Source organism: Marmota monax, unplaced genomic scaffold (assembly GCF_021218885.2).
Source record: "Marmota monax isolate L192 unplaced genomic scaffold, Marmota_monax_Labrador192_F-V1.1 WCK01_AAM20220418_F8-fsc00068, whole genome shotgun sequence".
Classification (NCBI taxonomy): Eukaryota; Metazoa; Chordata; class Mammalia; order Rodentia; family Sciuridae; genus Marmota; species Marmota monax.
Window position 1 is genome coordinate 2,796,466 of NW_026692352.1, and position 21,504 is coordinate 2,817,969.

Sequence of the window (21,504 nt, forward strand, 5' to 3'; positions counted from 1 at the left end):
AGTGGGGATCAGCAGGAGTCTTCAGTCATCATGCCCCCTCTGAGAACTGAGGAACACAGGAACCAACCCCAGCATGCAGGTCTTACTGGCTGCTCCTATGTGTTCCTACCTGCAAGATGTCACCCAACACCTCGCCCTTCTCCTGGGGCGGGTTTTCCTGCAGATGTGCCAAACGTTCCTCTAGCTGTGAAAGTTTTCCCTGAAGGATTTCATTCTTCTCTTCAAGACATTTCTGGGAGTAAACAAGAGACCCATATAAACAGAGAGGTGGAACAGGCACCAGATGATCAAACATGTGACCTTACCATTTTGATACCAAGATCTCTCTATGCCCTGGCCTGGGGAAAAAAAAAATTCAGGAACCATGGAGCTGAGCCTATGGGGGACCTGACTTTCTGGCCCTAGTTCTTGAGCTAAATTAAGTCACAGTGTGGGGTGTACACTACTTCTCCAAGGCTGCAGAGCTTACAATTTCAGTACCAAGAGACCAAATACAGTATCATAGCCCCTTTCTCAGACAAGCATTGACCCCCAGATTATCCAAGCAACCACCAATTTAAAAATAGCCCCTAAGTATCCACACTAGCAGCAGCCATAGCCCCCCCCCCACCCACCCACTTCCCTACCACTGTTGGCTGGGTACCAGGTGCATCTTTGAATTCCTAATCCATCCAGAAGTCTGGGAGGGAGTTGTTACTGTCCCTCTTCTACACAGACAGAAATCTGGAGCCCAGATGCTAAGTGCCTTGCCCAAGGGCTACATGGTTAACAAAAGTGGGAGAGTTGGGTAAAACAGCAGCAATAAATAATAAAGGCTGAACATCCTTAATCTGGAAATCTAAAATCGGAAATGCTCTAAAATCCACACCTTTCTGAACTCCAATGAGATGCTCAAAAAGTTTTGGGTTTTGGAGTATCTCAAATATTTGGGACTACTTTATGTAGACTTTATGGGATACTCAACCCATAAATCTATGTCAATATTCCCAAATCAGAAAAACTCTAAACTCTTGACACATTTCTAGTCCCAAGCATTTCAGATAAGGAATAACCTACCTGAAATAGCAACAAACACACTGAGAGCTTACTTACCCCTCACCATGTGGCAAGTGCTTTATATATATTATCCCATAATAGTTAATGAGGCAGGTAGTTGATGTTATTACCCCTTCTTTTTTTTAATTCCAGGGCTGGAGATTAAACCCAGGACCAAGCTACATCTCCACCCCTTATTATTTCTGATTTTGAGATAAGGTCTTGCTAAGTTGCTGAGGCTGGTCTCAAACTTGGGGTCCTCCTGCCTCAGCCTCCTGTGTTGCTGGGATTAGAGATGGATTTATTATTCCCCTTTAAGGATGCTTAGAAAAGAGAAATTGATTAACTTGTCCAAGAACCACAGCTTATAAGCAGCAGATAGGATTCAAGGTGTCCTGGACTTAAGCCTACATCTTTCCATTACAGCCACTATGAAACCCTGAACAGAATGCAGCTTCCTTCCTGAAGGCCCAGCAGAACAAAGCAATAAGCTGAGCTCAGCTCTACACATGGGGTCCAGACTATGGCACTGACTCTGCTGCAGTGAGTTACCTTGTCCTGCAGGGTTGTGCTGAGCTCCTTCTCGAGACAGGCCTGCTTCTCCACCCACTCCCGAGTGGCCTTGCTGTGCTCCTCTGTCAATTCGTTGAGGGCCCCCTGCAGTTGCTGCAAGTGACTGGCAAACTCCCGCAGCTGAGACACGAGAGAAAATCCCATTAGCCAAGGCCCAAACTAACACTGCTGCCATCTGCTACCTGATGCCCAGGGATGTGGTTTGTCCAATGATCCTTCCCAGTTCTTGAACCGATCACAAGTGATCACACCTCTAATTCAGGACCACACAGCAAAATTTAGGGTTATTGGGGCTGGGGCTGTAGCTCAGTGTCAGAGCACTTGCCTAGCATGTGTGAAGCACTGGGTTTGATCCTCAGCACCACATAAAAATAAACAAATAAAATAAAGGCATTTACAACTACCAAAAAAAAATTAGGGTTACTAAATTACTACACCGGCAGAAGACAATTATGGCACAGGAAAGAGGCAAAGTACGCAGGTTTCAGGAGAAAATGAAGCCTGAGCCATATGCCGGGAGTCTTCTCAAAATTCTTAGCCAGGCTTCCAGATCATCCCAGCCCCAGGAGCCTCCCTACATGGGCCAGCCCCACCCTAACCTTAAAGGAAAGGTCTCCATTCTCCTCAGAAAGCTGGTTAATCTTGCGATCCATCTGGCTCTTCTCTGTCTTCAGATCCTGGCACTGCTTCAGAGTCTCGTGCAGCCGCATGGTGAGGCTGCCAGGGAGAGATGCAGTGAGCACAGTGGTCCTCATTGGGGGCACAGAAGGACTGGGGGTGAGGGAGAAGAGGGAGAGCCATACTTCTCATTTTTGCCACGCAGCTCCTCAAGCTCCCTGGGCTCCAGTGGGCAGGCTGTCTGCTTCTCATTCAGCAGAGCAAGGCGGTCAATGCGCTGTTGCATCATGGCGATCTGTGCGTCTACCCCGAGCGGGGAAGGAGAGGAGAGTCAGCACAGGACTGTGGTGCAAGGAGACACAGGAACAGGCACACCGCATCCAATCAAGGGGAACGGGAGCAAGCGGACAAGTACAGAACCTAGCTTTCAGGAGGTCAGCCCAGGACTGAGCTCTAATTAGGCTCCAAGGCCAGCAGAGGAGACAATATGGAGGCTAAGCCATCATCCAGAGCTTCCCTGGAGGAAGATCCTAGATGCTGCCCATTCCCTCATATCGCAGTGTGCCACTCACCCTTCTCGGTGAGGAGCTTACGGCTCTCAGCCAGCTCCAGCTCCAACTCATCCCTATTGTTTCTCTCATCTGCAAGCTGCTTCTTCAATCGTCTCATCTGGAACTGTGGGGTCTGCAGGATGTCACCCATGGGAGAGGCTGGAGAACCTGAGAGGAAGCTGAGGAAGAAGATGGCCCAGATTTCAGGGTAAGAGCCCAAGATACAAAGCAATCAGCAATGGTCAGTTATGGGGGAGCAGGGTGGGTGCCTTGGACACTGGCTGGGAGACCCGTGCATAGGGGTTATGTTTGCAGTGCTCCCTCTTGCCTCAGCACATGTGGAGAAAACTTGTCTTCTGCCTTCTCCATGCCTTAATTTCTTTGCTGGGGTAGAAGGGAAACATGTACTCTTCCCCTCTGCAGACTGGCACTGAAAGAAGGAACTTTACTGCTGTCTAAGGAAAAAGGGGATACCATAACAGAGTACTGCTTTTGAGGGAGGCCTGCCTATGACAGATCCCAATCAGTTCCCAAATTAGTGCTGGGTCACTTGAAGAGATCCCAGATCTGCACTCTCCTGTGATGAAACATGCTGGTCAACTGAGCCTTCAGAAGGCAAGGATCCAAGGGTGGCATGGATGCTGAGACCCTTTCCCAGAAGGAGAGGCCCAGGACATACTTGTTCCCACTAGAGGAGGAGGCAACCTTCTGTAGCTCTAGGAAGCGAACCTCCCTCTTGCCCTGGTGGCTGAGTGGGGAGAGCTCTTCAGAGATGGTGCTGGAACAGGTGGAAGAGACAGGAACTAGGAGTAATAAATAGACACAACAAGGAAGGTTAGTAATGGAATTACAGATCTGCATCTTTTGTTTTAATGTATTTTTTATTTGTAGTTGGACACAATGCCTTTATTTTTTATTTATTTATATGTGGTGCTGAGGATTAAACCCAGGGCCTCACATGTGTTAGGCAAGCGCTTAGGCAGACCCTGACCCCAGAGGTTCTTCCACTTCCTCAGAGCATGAGTGCTCAGAAAGCACACAACAGAATGAGGGTGCCCTCCATGTTCGGAAATGACCAAGTACTCACACTTTTCTCTCAAGTCAGCACACAGAAGCATGTTGAGAGCCCTGCTCAGAATCTCCCCACAGCCCCCATCAGCTTCTGCTATGGAAACCATGGGCCTCCTTCAGAATTCTGCCACACTGAGCTCTTACACTACCAGGACGCTGTCCTTCTCAAAACCTTCTCTTCCCTTGGTTCCCTGACCACATTCACAGGCCTCCCCTACCTCTAATTACTCACCTCCCTCCTGTACCCACCCTCAACCCCTCCTCACAGAGGTCAAGTAGGGCCCCTGGGTTCTGTTCACAGTGCCCACAGCTTCCACAGCCATTCACATGCTGACAGCTTATCTGGCTCTTATCAAACTCTTATCTGGCTCAGAGTCCTCTCCTGCATTCCAGACTCATGTTTCTAACATCTTCACCTGAAAATCTCATGAACCATGAATTAAGTTTGGTGAAACTTAATACCCAGAAGAGAACTTGTCCAGACCTGTCTTTAGATTCTTATCATCGCCAGCTGATCCCTTCATCAGAAGGCCAGCAGAACTCTCTCTGTTGCACGGCCAGGCATGAGGCATATTCCATACTTAATCCGTAATCATACTTACTAGTTTATATACCTACCTCCCATGTATAAACCATTTTTAAAAAAGACTGCATATCCCCAGCTTTAAAAAATAAAAAAGAAAAGCCACTCATGAGGGTATGTGCCTATAATCTCAGTTACTTTGGAGGCTGAAGAAGGAGGATCACAAATTTTAAGTCAACCCAGGCAAATTAGACCCCACCTCAAAAAAAAAAAAAAGCATGTATGTATGTTAGGGGTTGAGATCACCCTAACAGTAGATATGATCACCCTCCTGAACCACTGCCAAGAGGCAGCAGGGAACTCTGCAGAAACTGACATGATGGCAACATGGCCCAGGAGCCACCTGCTCCATTATACATACCCTTCTTAAGCACCAAATGGGTTTCCTGTGTCAGGGACAGAAACAACCTGTCCCCCACCCAACACACACGTGTCCACAACCAGAATCCCAGCAGTCCCTGCTCAGAGATGAGGGGAATCTCAGAAGTGTCTCTACTTGGGCTGAGGATGTGGCTCAAGCAGTAGCGCGCTCGCCTGGCATGCGTGCGGCCCGGGTTCGATCCTCAGCACCACATACAAACAAAGATGTTGTGTCCGCCGATAACTAAAAATAAATATTAAAAAATTCTCTCTCTCGCTCTTAAAAAAAAAAATGTGATCTCTTGATAACAGATATTGGCTTGCAAGGCCAAAATATACACAGTATTCCCAAAATAAATTAAAAAAAAAAAAAAAAGTGTCTCTACTCACCTTTCTCCAAGAAGTTCTCTAGGTCCTCAGTGAGGTTTAGGCCATCCTCATGGTCTAGCATAAACTTGAGGATCACAGCTAACTCAGCCTGCAACACAGGAGGACAGGAACATCACTGAAGTGTTAAAGAGACCTCTGGAGGGGGCCTCAGGGCTCCATCCCTAGTGCTAGTCCCAGGTTCTCCTGAGCCCAGGAGCCTGCTGGCTTCCAGTGTTAGTCCTCTAGGACCGAAGTCTCATGGCCTAGTCTATGACACTCAGTTACAAAAATGTTCACCCCACTTTTTCCTTCCCCTTCTGCCTCCCCTGAGGATACATCTAGAGTCAAGAGTTCCTAATGAACCTCACTTCCTAACTGACTTCAGGGAAGGTGATACAGCCAGAAAGCTTTACATATAACCATGTCAGCCTCTTTCAGATGATCCAAATGGAGGAAAGAATGAGATAAATTTTACACACACACAATAATTGCAACATATTGTTGAAACACACATACAGTTACATATATGCACATTAAAAGAAAACAAAAGCAAAAACAAAATCCTGGGAGTCTATCCTTTAAAAAGTTATCAAGTTGGCTGAGCACAGTGGGAACATGCCTATTATCCAGCAACTCAGGAGGCTGAGGCAGGAGGACCACAAGTTCAAGGCCAGCCTCAGCAACTTAGCAAGACCCTGTCTCAAAATGAAAAAATAAAGTGCCCCTGGTACCAAAAAATAAAATTAAAAAGTTAGCAGTTATCTTTGGGCATGAGATTATTGGCAAGTATTATGTCCCTCTTTGTGCTTCTCAATATCTTCTATAATGAATGGTTGTCATTATAACCACCATAAATTTTTTAGAGAAAAATATGTACTGATTGAAGAGAAATGAAAGGGATGAGGGAAGTTCAGGTTAGGCCTGCTAGTGGAGTGCATGAGCTTACCTGAATCCTATATTCAAATTGTTCCCAGTCCCGGGGGCTTTTGGAGTTCATAGTTGAGTGGTATAACAGTAGCATGGTCATCTAAAAGCCAAACAGGAGGCAGTCAATGAGAAAGGCCATCTCTCTACCCAGTGTTTCCGCTCAGGGCTATTATGGGGCCTCTCAGCTATACCTGAGACTCTTCCCAAACTCCTAAAATTAGTAGTTCTAGGCCACCATCCTTAACAACTCCAGAAGACACTTTTTTCCTTTTACCAGGAACTCAATGCAAACTGTATAAAAATCTGGGTGCCAGGACTACTATATGCTAAATTTTTGGGCTCATGGAAGTGTAGTTTAAAGCTTGAGGCACCTTCCATAGGCTAGCACAAGGAAATAGGAGAGGGAATGAAACAGACTGAGCTAAAAAGAAAAATTGCTAGGTGGGACTTAACTCCATGGAAGCCCTCAGTGTTGGTCTAGTAAACCTCTTTATCAGAAGATCTGGGCTCCTAGAATCCTTGGGTGAAACTGGCTCAGACAGTTGGCTATGTGGCCTACCTCCAACTTTTAAGAGCCCCAGAAATAAAGCCCCTTTATTTCCACTTCCCCTTGGGTTAAAAGAAGGCCCTACAGGTCCCTCAGCACCACCACTACCCCTGTCCGAGTCTGGTATTCCATGGGTACCTTGGCCAGTTCCAGCTCTGACCCCTCCATCACCTTCTGCACAGACACCTGGCATTCTGGCGAAGAGCGATGCTTTCGATTTTCTGCAGGGACCACAATATAGAAAACAGAGTGAATTTCCTAAAAACTCCCGAGTCTGAGAAGTAGGAATACGATATCTGAGGGGAACATGAGATGCAGGACTTCTTATTCCCATGTCTCTCTTTCCTGCCTTACACTCCCATCTAAAGTTAACTCTATCCTAGGTCAGTCTCAGAACTCCAGGTACAATGCAAGAAGAAAGCACGCTGGGGATTCACAGCCACTGTGTCAGGACACCACACTCACCTGCCTACTTACAACTCATGCTTAGCACCACAGAAGGAGTCAGGTCATGTCAGAATCCTGTTGCAACTAAGGCCACAGAAGCAGCCTGCAGCTGAGTCAGAGTAGAGTGACTGGCGACACCTGACTCCTATGCTGCAGAAAGTCTAGGCTCAATTATTAATACCTTGGGGGATTTTGTTTGTTTGTTTGTTTTGTTTTTTAATTTTTTGCAGTACTGGGGACTGAACTCAGGGGTGTTCTACCACTAAGCTAAATCCCTAGCCCTTTCTTTTTTTGTTTGGAGACGGGGTCATGCTAAATTGCCAAGACAATCCTCAAATTTTCCATCCTCCTGCCTCAGCCTCTGAAGTAGCTGGGATTAAAGGCATGTGCACCATTCCCAGCTTAATACCTTGCTTTATATCTAGAAAAATTCTCACCTTCCCTACCATTCTCTTGAGGTAGAGATGGGAGACAGCTACCCATATCAAAGATAACAACTCTGTAGTCCAAGGCTGGACCAGGGAGGGGAGCCAACAAGCACTGTCCTAGAGTTTGAATGTGTGTCCTTATTTAATCTTCCTATCAACCTGATGAGCAATTATCCTTTTCTTCATACTACATACAAGGAACCCATGTCCAGAAAGGAAAAAGGCAGTGAGCAGAGCCAAGATCTCAACCTAAATTGACCTTTGCTCCTACACCAATCACCCAAGCAATTACCTAATAAAAATGGCTTTTCTTAGAGGGTAACATGATCCTTCCCTCTTCTCTCTTCTCAAAGTCAGGGAAAAGGTGCCCAAGGTGATGAGTGCCAAAAAGTGATCCTCAGCCAAGAACGGTGACACACACCTGTAATCCCAATAGCTCGGGAGGCTGAGGTAAGAGGAGTTCAAGACCTGCCTCAGCAACTTTGCAAGGCCCTAAGCAACTCAGTGAGGCCTGTCTCTAAATAAAATATTAAAAAGGGCTGGGGATCGGGGTCAGTGGTTAAGTATCCCTGGGTTCAATCCCCAGTACCAAAAAAAAAAAGTAACCCTCTGCTCTATTTGGATCGGGGGTGGACCCTGGGACTTAAGAGACATGGTTCTTACACCAACTGGAGGAGACATCTCAAGACCTGTGGAAACTAACCCAGCTGAATTCAACTCTTGTGTTAGAGCAGAGAACTCTGAACCTTTTGACTCCAGATAACCATAACTGGTTCCTTTGGACTCCCAAGTCCTGGGATCTGGAGCTGCCAAGCTAGATAAGAAAGGCACTTACTCTGTAGAAAACTGCACACAAAGTTCAGTCTCTCTGGAACCGGCTGCTTTAGGATTTGCTGCCCCTCTTCAGTGTTGTGGCTAGAAAAAGAGCAAGTATTAGAACCAGAGAACTCAATGATCTTTGCCTCCTCCATTATACACTACCTCCCTTCTCTTCAGGGCTTGGTTTATACTGGATCTGGAAGAGAACCAAATCAGATCCTGGAGGCAGGTGAGAACAACATTGTGTGGTAGGGGAGAAGTGGGGAATTAGAGGCATGGAATGCTCCTGAAAAAGGTGGCATTTTGCCACCATGTGCTTATATGAAAAAGTTCTGTAGGAAGCGGGGTCATGAAGAGGTGAAAGAGGTACAAATGGACAGGAAGTTATATTAAATATTCTATAGTGGCTCAACTCTAAAATATCAGGAAACCTGGAAAACATAAAAGGCCCATGGGAAGGGAAAACAGGGCCCAGAACTAAAGGAATAGTAGGGAGCGAGGCTCTGAAGTAACTGGGCAAAGTTCACATTCGAGGCCGAAGGCTGAGATGGCCAGCAACTCCCAGAGGGGCCTGGGCAATCATTCTTGATTGCCAGGCCTTGTTGAATTATGTAAAGGCAAAGTGCAAAGAGAGAAGTGAGAGGATAGAGGCAGCAGGGGGCGCTGTCACACAGCTAGGGCCCCCAGCCTTGGGTGCTGGCTCAAGCTGCTGGTTCATTTTCAGAGGCGACTGTCACTTTACCTCTGAAATAGGTGAAATCACACTCAAGGTAGAAAGCTGCCTTTTCTATCTAGGCTACAGCTGGAGATACTGACTTTCTGAATCTGAACCCTCACATCTCAACCAACTTTCTGGAAGGCAGGGTAGGCCCTAGAACCTTCTCTTGCCAGAGATATCCCACAAAGCACAAAGAACACCCAAGGCAAGACCATGAATGACCTCCTCCCATCTCCCATGTGATTGCCAAGGTTTCTTCCAAGTGGAGCCTTACAAGAGGCATTCTAGATGGCTGGTATGAGATTAGGGACTCAGATATTACAGACTTAAGCTCCTGAGGAAGTGCTAACCTCACCAACTCCTAAATGAGCCATCTTTCCTGCCCATCCACTGCTGGAATGTAAGGACTCCTTGCCTTAGTGTAAAATATTATTTACCTCATGAATTCCATTAAATATAATAAAAAGAAGGTTCTTGGTTAAATATTTTAAAAAATACTGGGTTAAGCCAAATTGAACACTTTCTAAAAGAAGAGGATATAATATATTTTATTTCCTAAACCTGTTTGACCACAAACCTGTTTTCATACTAAGCCCCTGGTGTAAGTAAAGTTACCCAGAACATGCTTTACAAAATGGTAGTCCTGGGGCTGGGGATATAGCTCAGTTGGTAGAGTGCTTGCCTTGCATGCAAAGGCCCTGGGTTGAATCCCCAGCACTACCAAAAAAAAAAAAAATGGTAGTCCTAGAAAAATCCATCCCTTTATTTTTTTTTTAAATCATTTTTTTTAGTTGTAGATGGACACAATATCTTTATTTATTTTTATGTGGTGCCGAGGATCGACCTCAGTGCCTCAGGAATGCTAGGCAAGTGCTCTACCACTGAGCCACAACGCCAGTTCCTATCCCTTCCTTTATAACTGTGTTCATCTCATCTGTCAGAAAGTCATCCAGAACTACAGCTAGTCACACCTACATTACCCTTCTCAGGTATTCCTATAGCACTCAGATCACAATCACACCACTTCAGTATGCCAGCTGAGAATAAGAAGAGACCAACAAGTGCTCAGTGCTTATGGGCTGACTTGACATGCTTTCTACTGGGAAGAGCAGAGGTCAATATCAGTAAGACAAACATCAGGGCTTTGGGTTTGCTGGCAAAATACCTCCCATCAATTTTGCTATTAAAGCTGTCAAGGATGTGGGACATCTTTTTGCTTTAGGCTGTTCAAATGCACAAGAACAACAACAACAACAGTAACAAAAAAAAAAAAAAAAACAACATTGTCAGAAGATTTGATGCCAATGTAGTTTCCCACAGAGATAGCCAAGTAGCCAAGGGACCCACCCCTGTTCAATTCCCACAGCTTCTATCTGCCCACCAACCCTGCTATCCTCCACTGCCTTCCCCTGAGAACAAGGATTCTGAATTAGTCTCAGAATCAGTATCATAAATGAAATAGACAGCTGGACACAGTGATGCACACCTATAATCCCAGCAGCTCGGGAGGCTGAAGCAGGAGGATCACGAGTTTGAAGCCAGCCTTAGCAAAAGTGAGGTACTAAGTAACTCAGTGAGACCATTTCTCTAAATAAAATACAAAACAGGGCTGGGGACATGGTTCAGTGGGTGAGTGCCAGAGTTCTATCCCTAGTACCCCCCACCCCCCAAAAAAATACAATAGCCAGGCAGGAATGATGGCATACACCTATAATCACAGCAACTTAGGAGCCTGAGGCAGGAGGATTGCAAATTTGAGACCAGCCCCAGCAATTTAGCAAGGCCCAAGGCAATTCAATGAGACCCTGTCTCAAAATTAAAAATAAAAAAGGGCTGGGATATAGTGGGCTTACCAGCCACTGATGACACCACTGGATCTATCATTTCATTAGGATTTACAAAAGAATGATTTTTGTTAAGAGTTGGAAATTGTTGATTTATAGATGATACACAACCTCGCCTATGAAGTATCCTTGCAAAACAAAAATTTTAAATTGATCAAACTAAGATCTAGTTATCAGTTTATAGGCACCAGGAGGAACAGAGCAACAAGTTAATGCGGGACCATGATGATTCAATTAACAAAATGGAGAATTTAAGAATTTCTACAGGATTAAAATCATGGGATGGGATGGAGAGAGAGAAGTAAGCCAAAAACAAGACTAGTGAGAGGAAACTACCCCCTGATGGAAGGTAGGGGTGTGTGTGTGTGAGAGAGAGAATATGTGTGTGTGTGTGCCTTGCTACCTTGCCCTGGATGGCCTCCACCTCCTGGGCTCAGGTGATCCTTCTGCCTTAGCCTCCCAATCTGCTGGAACTACAGGTACATGACACCACGCTCAGCTTAATGAATGATCTTGACCACTGAGCTAAAGGTTTTAATTTCCACCTACTAGCTGAAGTGTCACAATGAAAGCAGGATATGAGAAAGATTCCTTAGATCACATATATAGGAATGGATTGGAATGAGAAGATGGTTTCCAGAATGAGGCAGAGGAAGGGATGCAAAAAGTCTTCTAAAAGACAGATGAAGAGGATGCTAACCCATTAGAAATCAATGCCAAAGAAAGAGAGGGAATCCAAGATGATGCTGAGATGTTCTATCGGGGTAAGAAGTGAATATGTCAGCATTTGGACCACAATAAGAACAGTGACTTCTTTCAGAGGCAGGAAGGCAGGTGTTGGTCAGAGATGTATAAAGTTTTAAAAATTCTGTAAGACAGCCTACTATCACCAGACATTTCAAAAGACATTATGGGTTGGGGTTGTGGGTCAGCAGTACAGCATTCACCTAGCACCACATGTGAGGCCCTGGGTTCGATCCTCAACACCACATAAGAATAAATAAATAAATAAATAAATAAATAAATAAATAAATAAATAAATAAATAAAAGTATTGTGTCCAACTACAACTTCAAAAAAAAAAAAAAAAAGACATTATAAAAAACACTCTAGTGGACTCATCTGTCTTAAGCTGCTTGGTCCCACTGGACTTTGTTGATGAAGAATTCGAGCTCCATCTTCACTTAATCATCTGTTCAAACACTGCTTAAAACCTAACCAATGTACTGTCCTAAGCTAGGTGGGGAGATGAATGAGACAGTCCCTGCCTTTGATAAGCTCAGTTCTACCTTCTTTCCCCTGTCAATGAGCTGCTTCCTATGAATGGGTGGTCAACTGCTTCAGAGAGATGACTGCCTGACATCAGTTCCTAATTGCCATGTGCAGCCCACAAACACCCTCAACACTTCAGTCTATCCTTAGCCTGGGGTTCATGTTCTGCTGAGCTTAAACAAACAAAGAAATGGGGGAGTCCCCTCCATCACAATCTCCCCAATTCCTTATTTTATGGGTGGCTTCTAGTTTTCCCTATGGGTCAAAGAAATGAGGAAAGGTTAGCTTTGCCCTCTGTAATTCTTGAGAGTTAAGAACAAAGTATATGAGCTTAATAAAACATGTTTACAGCTTGACTGTGTGGTCCCTGAGAGGTATGACATGAAGAGAAGGCCCCACATCCTTGATTTCCACAGATAACTGATGTTGAAAGAAAACAGATATAAAACAGAAGGGCTGAACCAGAATCCTAGCTATAAGGCAAAACTAAGCCTCTCCAATGCTAATCAACCTCCCAAACCAGTTAATGGAGCAGATAAAACCCCCAGAAATGTTAGAATGGTTTAGGAAGGGGCATATCCATATTACACTAACTCCCTGAAGTAACAGCTTCCGCTTTCCTATTCCTGGCCCTGGAAATTGCAAAAAGGGATTGTGAGAGGACATAATGAGTCAAGAAAAGAGGATTACATAAGATTCCTTTTGAGACATGAGAATGGGCAGCTCTCAGGTGGGCTCTTAAAGGCCCTTCTGTGCAAAAATGGGAGTCTCTGGATGAAACAAGACTAACCCTCTCCCACTGAGAGGCCCAATGGCTGGAAGAGAAGGTCAAGTTATGCCAGCCTCTGGGCCCACCCAGTACCATCCCTGCTTTCTGGTCACAGCTTGTCAAGCAAACGAATGGAGACTCCACCTGGGCAATCAGTTTCCCCAGATTCACTAGAGAAGGGGGTAGTGCATACTCACATGTTGTTAATGATCTTGATGAATATGCTGCAGTCCTGGAGCTGAGGCACGGCCTCCACGGGGTCAGCCACATGCAGACTATTCACCTGTGAGCCAAAGGAAAGAGCCTTTAGAATGAGACCATTAGAAATGCCAGAACCATATTTGCTCCTTTTCCAAATGCTGGTCCTCCCTACTTACTGAGAGTGCCTACTGTGGTAGCCTATAGGAATGAAGGCACAGATAACTTCAGGCTTTTTTTTTTTTTTAGTTGTAATTGGACACAATTCCTTTATTCCATTCACTTATTTTTATGTGGTGCTGAGGATCGAACCCAGGGCCTCGCACGTGCTAGGCAAGCTTTGTACTACTAGGACACGATCCCAGCCCTAACTTCAGGGTTTTTAATTTCAGCAAAGGAATGCTGTTGTGCCCATCCACCCAGTAAATGTACCCCAGTCACAACCCCCTGAGTTCTACCACTAGAGGCCTTTCCTAGGCTTTAATAGAACCTGTGCTCTCATAGGATGTCCTGGCACCAGGGCATACCTAAATAACAGCATAAAATGGCTATGAAAGAATTCACAAGAAAGTGGTATCACTACTGCCTCCAGAGAGAAAGACTTGATGGCAGAGAGCCTGAGGTAGGAAACAGAAAGGCTTTTTACAATATAGCCCCTTGTATCTCCTACATGTTTACATTGGAACTCTGTATCTATTGACTGTTTGTATTACAACTCTCTCTCTTGAATTTTTATGACAGCTCTTTGTAGCTCTTGAAGTTTGTAACATTTGTTCAAAACTTAAATGTTTTATACTCCCCCAAGGATATAAGATCTTATTAATGCATTTTAAAATTTCTTTCCAGACATAAAACTTTGCATAAGAGAAATAGAGAGAAACAATTGTGAAAACAATAAAAAAAAAAAAAATTTTTTTTTAAGGGGGGAAGAAAAATAATTAGGAACTCCAAAGACAAACCTTCTCAATTCTGCTTCAACTGCCTGTTCCCATTTATGGCTTCAGACATCCAAATAAATCACTTTACCACTAGAAATCTCACCAGAGGTCCTGTAGAAGTCAACTTCTACAGGAAAACCTATGCATGAATTCCATAGGTACTCAAGTTCAGAAGGAGCCTGGGTTGAAGTTTATTTTTGCATTACCATAGGAAGGTTGGCTAATTAAGTGAATTAATTGCATATGCAGCACAAAGGGCTGGGGAAGACAGCCAGCGCACACAAGCCTAAAAAACACAGTTATTTTCAGCAAATGGTTATGTGCAAACAACTAGAATCTGTCCAGGTAAGGCTGGGGATGTGGCTCAGCAGTAGAGCACTCACCTAGCACATGCGAGGCCTTGGGTTTTATCCTCAGCAACCACATAAAAAGAAATAAACAAAATAAAGGTATTGTTTTTAAAACTAAAAAATAAATATTAAAAAAAAAACCATGTCCATGTAAAAGCTAGGTGTGATGGCTCATGTCTGTCTCCAATCCTAGCTACTTTAGAGTCCCAGGCAAAAGGATCACAAGTTCAAGGCCAGTCTGGTCAACTTAATGAGATCCTATCTCAAAATAAGAAGGGCTAGGGATGTGCTCAGCGTCAAAGCACTTAACTAGCATATCGAGGCCCCTGGGTTTGATCCCTAGTACTACAAAAACAAAACCAAACAACAACAACAAACTGACTTTTAGATGGGATCCAAATTAAAATAGGCTAAAAAGTTAGTGTTTTGTTTTTTTTTGTGGTGCTGAGGATTGAACCCAGGGCCTTGTGCACAAGAGGGAAGCACTCTACCAGCTGAGCTATATCCCCAGCCCTGTTTTTTTTTTTTTTAACTCTCCTTTTTTTTTTTTTTTTAAATATTTATTTTTCAGTTTTCAGTGGACACAACATCTTTATTTTATTTGTATGTGGTGCTGAGGATCGAACCCAGCACCTCGTGCATGCCAGGTGAGCACGCTACCGCTTGAGCCACATCCCCAGCCCCTTAACTCTCCTTTCATTCATTCTTTTATAACTTCATTTTATTTTTGTATTTATTATTTATTTATTTTGTATTTATACAACCCCAGCCCCTTGTTTTGGTTTTTTTTTTAAGTGTGGAATATAAAAACATGACCTCTCATTGAAGTCTTAAAAGACATTATATTTATACTATCATTTGAAAAAAGCTCCATCTAATTGGTCAGGACAGATTAGTTTATGTTTTTTTAAGGAAGACTCTGAAAACTTCAGGATAAGATCCCTTTTAACCAGGTGAAAATAAGCAGACTTAAGCACCCAAAACCCATCTTTTTTTTCTTTTCTTTTTTAAAAAATATTTTTAGTTGTAGATGGATACAATACCTTTATTTTTTTTTTTCATGTGGTGCTGAGGATCAAAGGATCAAACCCAGTACCACTGAGCTACAACCCCAGTCCCCCATCTCCTTTTTTCTTTTCCCCCAAAAGCACTGTTTTTATTTATTCAGAGTCCTAACCACTTCAGTCATAGGAGTGGAAGAGGTTCCTTTTTAAATCCAGTCCCTCTGTAATGTTGGTTTGTTGTTACCAAACACACAGGCAAGTGGCATCATGGATTTGGTAAACTAATGACAATGTCTGGTCTCTCTCTGCTAATGTCTGGTCTATCTCTGCTTCTGTAAGAATCCTACATTTAGGATTTTCAACTGTAACTACTCCAACTAGTATTTCTGAAGGTTTGAAATCAATTGATGGAACAGTATTCAGGCATGTAATTGCAATTTCTACTATCTGTTCAAATGTCCAATCAAATTTCTTCACTTTTTTTTTTTTTTTCTCAAGGAAACTGGTTGACTCAGTTTGTTTAACTCCTGCTGAAGTGGCTTTAAATCCACAGTAGTAACCTGCAGGATCACACTTGTAGACCTGAGGGACTTATTCTTCACCTATAACAATTAAAATCATACAACAACCAAGTGGCTTCATTTCAGCATTCTGTGTGTAGACCTGAGAAATATCAGCAATTCTTTTACATAGCACGTCCACAGGAATCTCACAGCCATACTTGTATTTCCAATTAGCTGCCTCATAGCATGTCCTCTGTACCTGCAATATGCTGTCAGCTGTCATTCCAGTCATCACATAGCCAATGTTTTCATTTATCTTGAATAAGTGTGCTGGAATCCAATAATTTGTCAGGTACTTTCTCCTATGTGACAATTACTGCACAGTCTTTCCCTCTGACAGCTACTGATGTAAGACCATCATAGTTTATAGCCTTAAAAGCATATTCTACTTGGTAAAGCCAGCCCTCAGGCGAAAACAAATAGTAATGTGGCAGTCAAAACCAGCGCTGGAACTACAGGATATGTTGGTGCTCTCACTATTCTTGGGGCCCCAAGGCCCCAGCACCAGGTGTACAAACCCCTCGGGAAGTTACAGTCCTCCATCTCCTTTTAATCCCTGCAATCTAAGTAAAACATTCAAGGCCTATGAATATTTGTTCACTAACAACCAAAAATCCTACCAATTAGCTGATCTAAAGTCACTTAAGTAATCTAGATTCATTGCTTACACCAATTAAGTAACAATCCAGCAACAGTTTCTTTTATGAATATAAAAGTATTTTTTTTCTTCCTGTGAATTACTTTGCTCTCAAGAGAGAATCATTTAAAGGCAAGGAAATAGAGGAGCTCTCCCATTTCTAGTAAAGGTGTAAACAGATGGAACTCCCTGGACAAACCAAGACCTGCCTATAAGGTCTGCAGATTGCTTAAGATTGTCAAATCTCAAAACTGCCTGCATAGCTAGGTATGGTGGCACACATCTGTATTTCCAGTGACTGGGGAGACTGAGGTAGAAGGATCTCAAGTTTGTGGCCAGCCTCAGTCACTTAGCAAGACTCTGCTTCAAAAATAAAAAATAAAAAGGGCTGGGCATGTAACTCTGTGGTAAAGATCCCCTGGGTTCAATCCCCAGTACCAAAAAAAAAAAAAAAAATCCCTGCAGTAGTTTATTCGCTACTACTTGCCATTTACAGAGTAATTTCAAGCTACACTTTAAGTAAAATAAATTGTTACCAAAAATTTATAAGACAACAACAACAAAAAAAAACCCTCCCATTCATACTATATTTTTAAAAATATTTTTTAGTTGTAGTTGGACACAATAACTTTATTTTTATTTACTTATTTTTATGTGGTACTGAGGATCAAACCCAGTGCCTCCCACATGCTAGGCGAGCACTCTACTGCTGAGCCACAACCCCAGCCCCTCATATGAGTATTGTAATACATGCATTTTTAGCATTTTCAGGATTCAGTACAAAGGATGGAACCCAAGGCTTTCTGCATGCTATATCCCCAGCCCTTGATGAATTTTTTCCCATTAGTAATTTTTTTTAAACCACACCTATAATTATTATGTGTATGTGTACATTTTTTTTAAAAGAGAGAGAGAATTTAATATTTATTTTTTAGTTTTCGGCGGACACAACATCTTTATTTGTATGTGTACATTTTTTTTTTTTTTTTTTTTAACTTGGAATTTTAATCTTTACTTTTATGTATGTGTACATTTTTTAAAAATATTTTTTAGTTATCAATGGACCTTTATTTTATTTATTTATATGTGGTGCTGAGAATCAAACCCAGTGCCTCATTCATGCTAGCCAAGGGCTCTACCACTGAGCCACAATCCCAGTACCCCCTCCCCCGTATGTAAATATTCTATGCCATTCTCCTCGCTCATGTAAGTCACATTGCACCCTGCTAGTTTCACAAAATTCATTTTAGTTGCATAACTTTTTGTTTAAATTGAAAATTCTATTTAATTACACTTTAATATTTTAATGAATATTCATTATGGCTTTTTATATATATATACTAGGGGTTGAACCCAGGGGAACTTTACTGCTAAGCTACATCCCTAGTTCCCCCCACCCCCTACCTTTTTTAGGAGAGGGGGCAGCATCTTACTAAGTTGTTTAGGGTCTTGCCACATTGCTAAGGCTGGCCTTGAACTTGTGATCCTCCTGCCTTAGCCTCCTGTCACTAGGATTACAGGCATGTGCCACTGCATTATGGATTTTGAGGCAAGTTATTTGTTATTAAATAAGACTAGTCAGCTGGACACGGTGGTGAATTACTGTAATTCCAGTGGCTCAGGAGGCAGAGGCAGGAGGATCACGAGTTCAAAGCCAGCCTCAGCAACTCAGCTAAGAACTAAGCAACTCAGTGAGATCCCGTCTCTAATAAAATATAAAAAAGGGCTGGGGATATGGCTAAGTGGTTAAGCATCCCTGGGTTCAATCCCCATTACCAAGAAAAACACCTAGTCATGTTATTCTCTGTGATGGTAGTGTTCACAGTAAAAAGAAGCCTGGAATCTAAACAAATAAAAAGATAAATCAATCAAGATAAAACAAGGACTGGAGTTATAGCTCAGTGGTAGAGTACTTGCCTAGCATGTGTGTGGCACTGAGTTAGATTTTTAGCACTGCACATATACTTAATTTTAAAAAAGATAATGTGGGCTGGGGATGTGGCTCAAGCAGTAGCGCGCTCGCCTGGCATGTGTGCGGCCCGGGTTCGATCCTCAGCACCACATACAAGCAAAGATGTTGTGTCCGCCAAAAAACTAAAAAATAAATATTAAAAAAAAAATTCTCTCTCTCTCTCTCTTTTTTTTTTTTTTTTTTAAAGATAATGTGGCTAAAGGAACTCCCAACTTTCATAGTTAAACCTCTAAACAGAGATGTGGCTCATTGTCCCAATAACCCAGTCAGTTTTTTGTGGGAGGGGAAGAGAGTAGAAGGAAGTCAATGTTTCTGATACAGGCAAAAACCAATTAAATGCAATATACCAATTTAAACTACAACTGAACAATCATCCATTTCAAAAACTGAAGACTATGAATGTACATTCTATATACTAAAAATATTTCCTGATTAGAGTTTTGATGTAATTAAAGACAACTGTCTAATAAGTCATTTCTTTAAAATATTCTCTAATTAAAAAAAAAAAAAAAGTTACTGAAGGGTTGGGAATGTAGTTCAGTGGTAGAGTGTTTGCCTAGCAAGCCCAAGGCTCTGGGTCCAATCCCTAGCACCTTACCCCATCCCCCAAATTTGTTGAACCCCAGTACTGAACAAAAAGGAAAAGTGCCAACTAGCATGCTCCACAATATCTTAAATATCAAAACCATTATTCATTGAGATACTATGCTAAATGATTTTGTGTATGTGTACTAAAATTTTTTTTACACACATTATGTCATTATCCTCATAATAATCTCATGAGGTATTATTAACCCCATCTCATACTTTAAAAATGAAATGCTAAGAGGCTACCTTGCCCTCAGTCACACAGGGACCACAGCTGTGATTCTAAAGCCAGACTGATTCCAAGGCTCATGCTCACAATTACCACACTCCATAGCCTCTTCTGTTTGTAACTTTAAAAGCTCAATACTTGGTAGTACTTTCTCATCTGCCATTGTCTCGGGAGGAAAATGTATGAAAGACATAGTAGAAGAATTTTGGTGAAGTGATCAATAAGGCAGCAGAAGGAAAATGGAAGTCGACAGAAACATAGCAAAAAGAAGGAGAACCTTGTCGGAAGATTAAAGGCCTTTGAAGATCAAAGTTTCTGCCAACGTTGGTCACTAAAGTTCACAGTCAACTCTTCAGTCAAAAAAAGTGTACAGACAGCCGGGCACAGTGACGTACTCCTGTAATCCCAGCAACTGTGGGAAGCTGAGGCAGGAAGACCACAAGTTCAAGGCCAGCCTCAGAAATTTAGTGAGGCCCTAAGCAACTGAGCGAGACCCTATCTCAAAACAAAAAAATAAAAAGGGCTGAGATGGGGCTCAGTGCTCAGGTGCCCTGGGCTCGATAGATAGATAGATAGATAGATAGATAGATAGAGAAAACAGATGAAGATGATTTCTACGCTGTCCTGTGGCCACCCTTTTTATGACCAAAGAGAATATACGCTTTAGAGAAGCCTCTGCTAAGCCAAAAAAGTAGAGGCATGAATCACTGTCAGCGGCAACATCTTTAGAAATAAGAAGTTTAAAAACCAAAGTGAGGGCAGGGAATGTAAACTCGGTGGCAGAGTGCTTGCCTCACATGCACGAGGCCCCAAGTTCTATCCCCAGCACTGTCAAAAAAAATAAAACAAATAGGCCTGGGGATATAGCTGGTTGGTAGAGTGCTTGCCTTGCATGCACAAGGCCCTCGGTTCCATCCCCAGCACCACAAAAAATAAAAATAATAAATAAAATAAAAAATTTTAAATCTAAGGGGAAAGGCAAAGGAAAGTTGTATTTACTTCATATTGAACTGAGATTTTACACAGACCTGGCTCCTAGAAGACTCCTCTTCTGCCCCTAGGTAGCTTCCCAGAGAAGTACAACAGACAAAAGAAAAACTACTCACCCAAGAGAGGAGTGCAGCTGCCCGGGTGGCATGGAGTGTCATCTTGGTGATACCAGACAGTCACCCCAACACACTGGAACCCGAGAGAGAGAGAGAGAGAGAGAGAGGCAATCATATCAGATATCCATGATCAAGGAGTAGAGGAGAAAAAAAAAAAAAGGAGTAGAGGAGAAATGGTTCCATTTGCCAGCTCTGAAAACTTAAATAAATCACTCTTCACTCAACACTTAATCCACCAGGGCACCAAGGGAATTCTGAGAGCTCAGAGCATATTATAAAACTTATCACTATATTATAAATTATTATAAAGCTTATAATGTCAGGGATGACAGTAAAAAATTCTGTTCACAAGAATTTCTCAAGTAATCTTCAGTTTGTGGAAAACAGAACATTCAAAGTTGGTCTTCAGCTTCATTCTTTGGAACATAGTACTCTTAATCATAGAACAAACGTGTTTTTAGACAGATCTGGGTCTGAATACTTTTCTATGTGACCATGGTCATGTGACTCTGGACAATTAACATAATCTCTTTTAGCCTAAGTTTCTTCATTTGCAAAATGGAATCCATACACCTCTCTGGCTTATTGTGGTGCTTAAAGATAAAGCAAATAGCATAGTACCTGACACATGGTAGGTAATCAATAAATTATTTCCATTCTTAATCACTTTCTGCAGTTCTACCCAACAATAACCAAGTCCATGGGAAAACCATTCCAATTTCTGGATTTTCATATCTTCCACTTCACATCAAAGACAGATATGGTTCAAATGGGGGGACCGGACATATCCAAACCAAGGTCTCCTGATGAGTCCAAGACTAATTCTGGAGATCACAAGGGACATTAAATGAAAGATTAGGCATTTGTCCTGGTATTCTAACCCCCAATTTCCTTTGCAACTGGGAATCTGCCATGTGCCTGCCAACCTACCCATGGAACCACAGATTTGATGAGTAAATATTTCCTAACACCTCTTAGCAGTCCCTATA

The 21,504-nt window shown here is 42.7% G+C and overlaps 1 protein-coding gene and 1 pseudogene across 7 annotated transcripts in view; both read right to left on the minus strand.

The window, feature by feature from the left end:
- Numa1 (nuclear mitotic apparatus protein 1) overlaps window positions 1–21,504 on the minus strand; it is an 80,123-nt gene that overhangs the window by 13,640 nt on the left and 44,979 nt on the right. For 6 of the 7 annotated variants that reach the window (XM_046441832.2, XM_046441833.2, XM_046441830.2 and 3 more), the window contains exons 2-13: window positions 20,516–20,588; window positions 13,128–13,213; window positions 8,345–8,424; window positions 6,773–6,855; window positions 6,107–6,187; window positions 5,182–5,269; window positions 3,457–3,580; window positions 2,799–2,956; window positions 2,412–2,529; window positions 2,208–2,325; window positions 1,588–1,728; window positions 110–232 (exon numbers count right to left, since the gene is read on the minus strand). In XM_046441832.2, coding sequence (XP_046297788.1) covers window positions 110–232; window positions 1,588–1,728; window positions 2,208–2,325; window positions 2,412–2,529; window positions 2,799–2,956; window positions 3,457–3,580; window positions 5,182–5,269; window positions 6,107–6,187; window positions 6,773–6,855; window positions 8,345–8,424; window positions 13,128–13,213; window positions 20,516–20,557 — 1,242 coding nt within the window. In that variant the 5' untranslated portion in view covers window positions 20,558–20,588. Of the gene's footprint in view, window positions 1–109; window positions 233–1,587; window positions 1,729–2,207; window positions 2,326–2,411; window positions 2,530–2,798; window positions 2,957–3,456; window positions 3,581–5,181; window positions 5,270–6,106; window positions 6,188–6,772; window positions 6,856–8,344; window positions 8,425–13,127; window positions 13,214–20,515; window positions 20,589–21,136; window positions 21,326–21,504 lie in introns of those variants that run through there. The other variant, XM_058578508.1, reaches the window with a different exon arrangement.
- Window positions 13,128–20,502, minus strand: LOC131424101 (proteasome subunit alpha type-6-like; annotated as a pseudogene).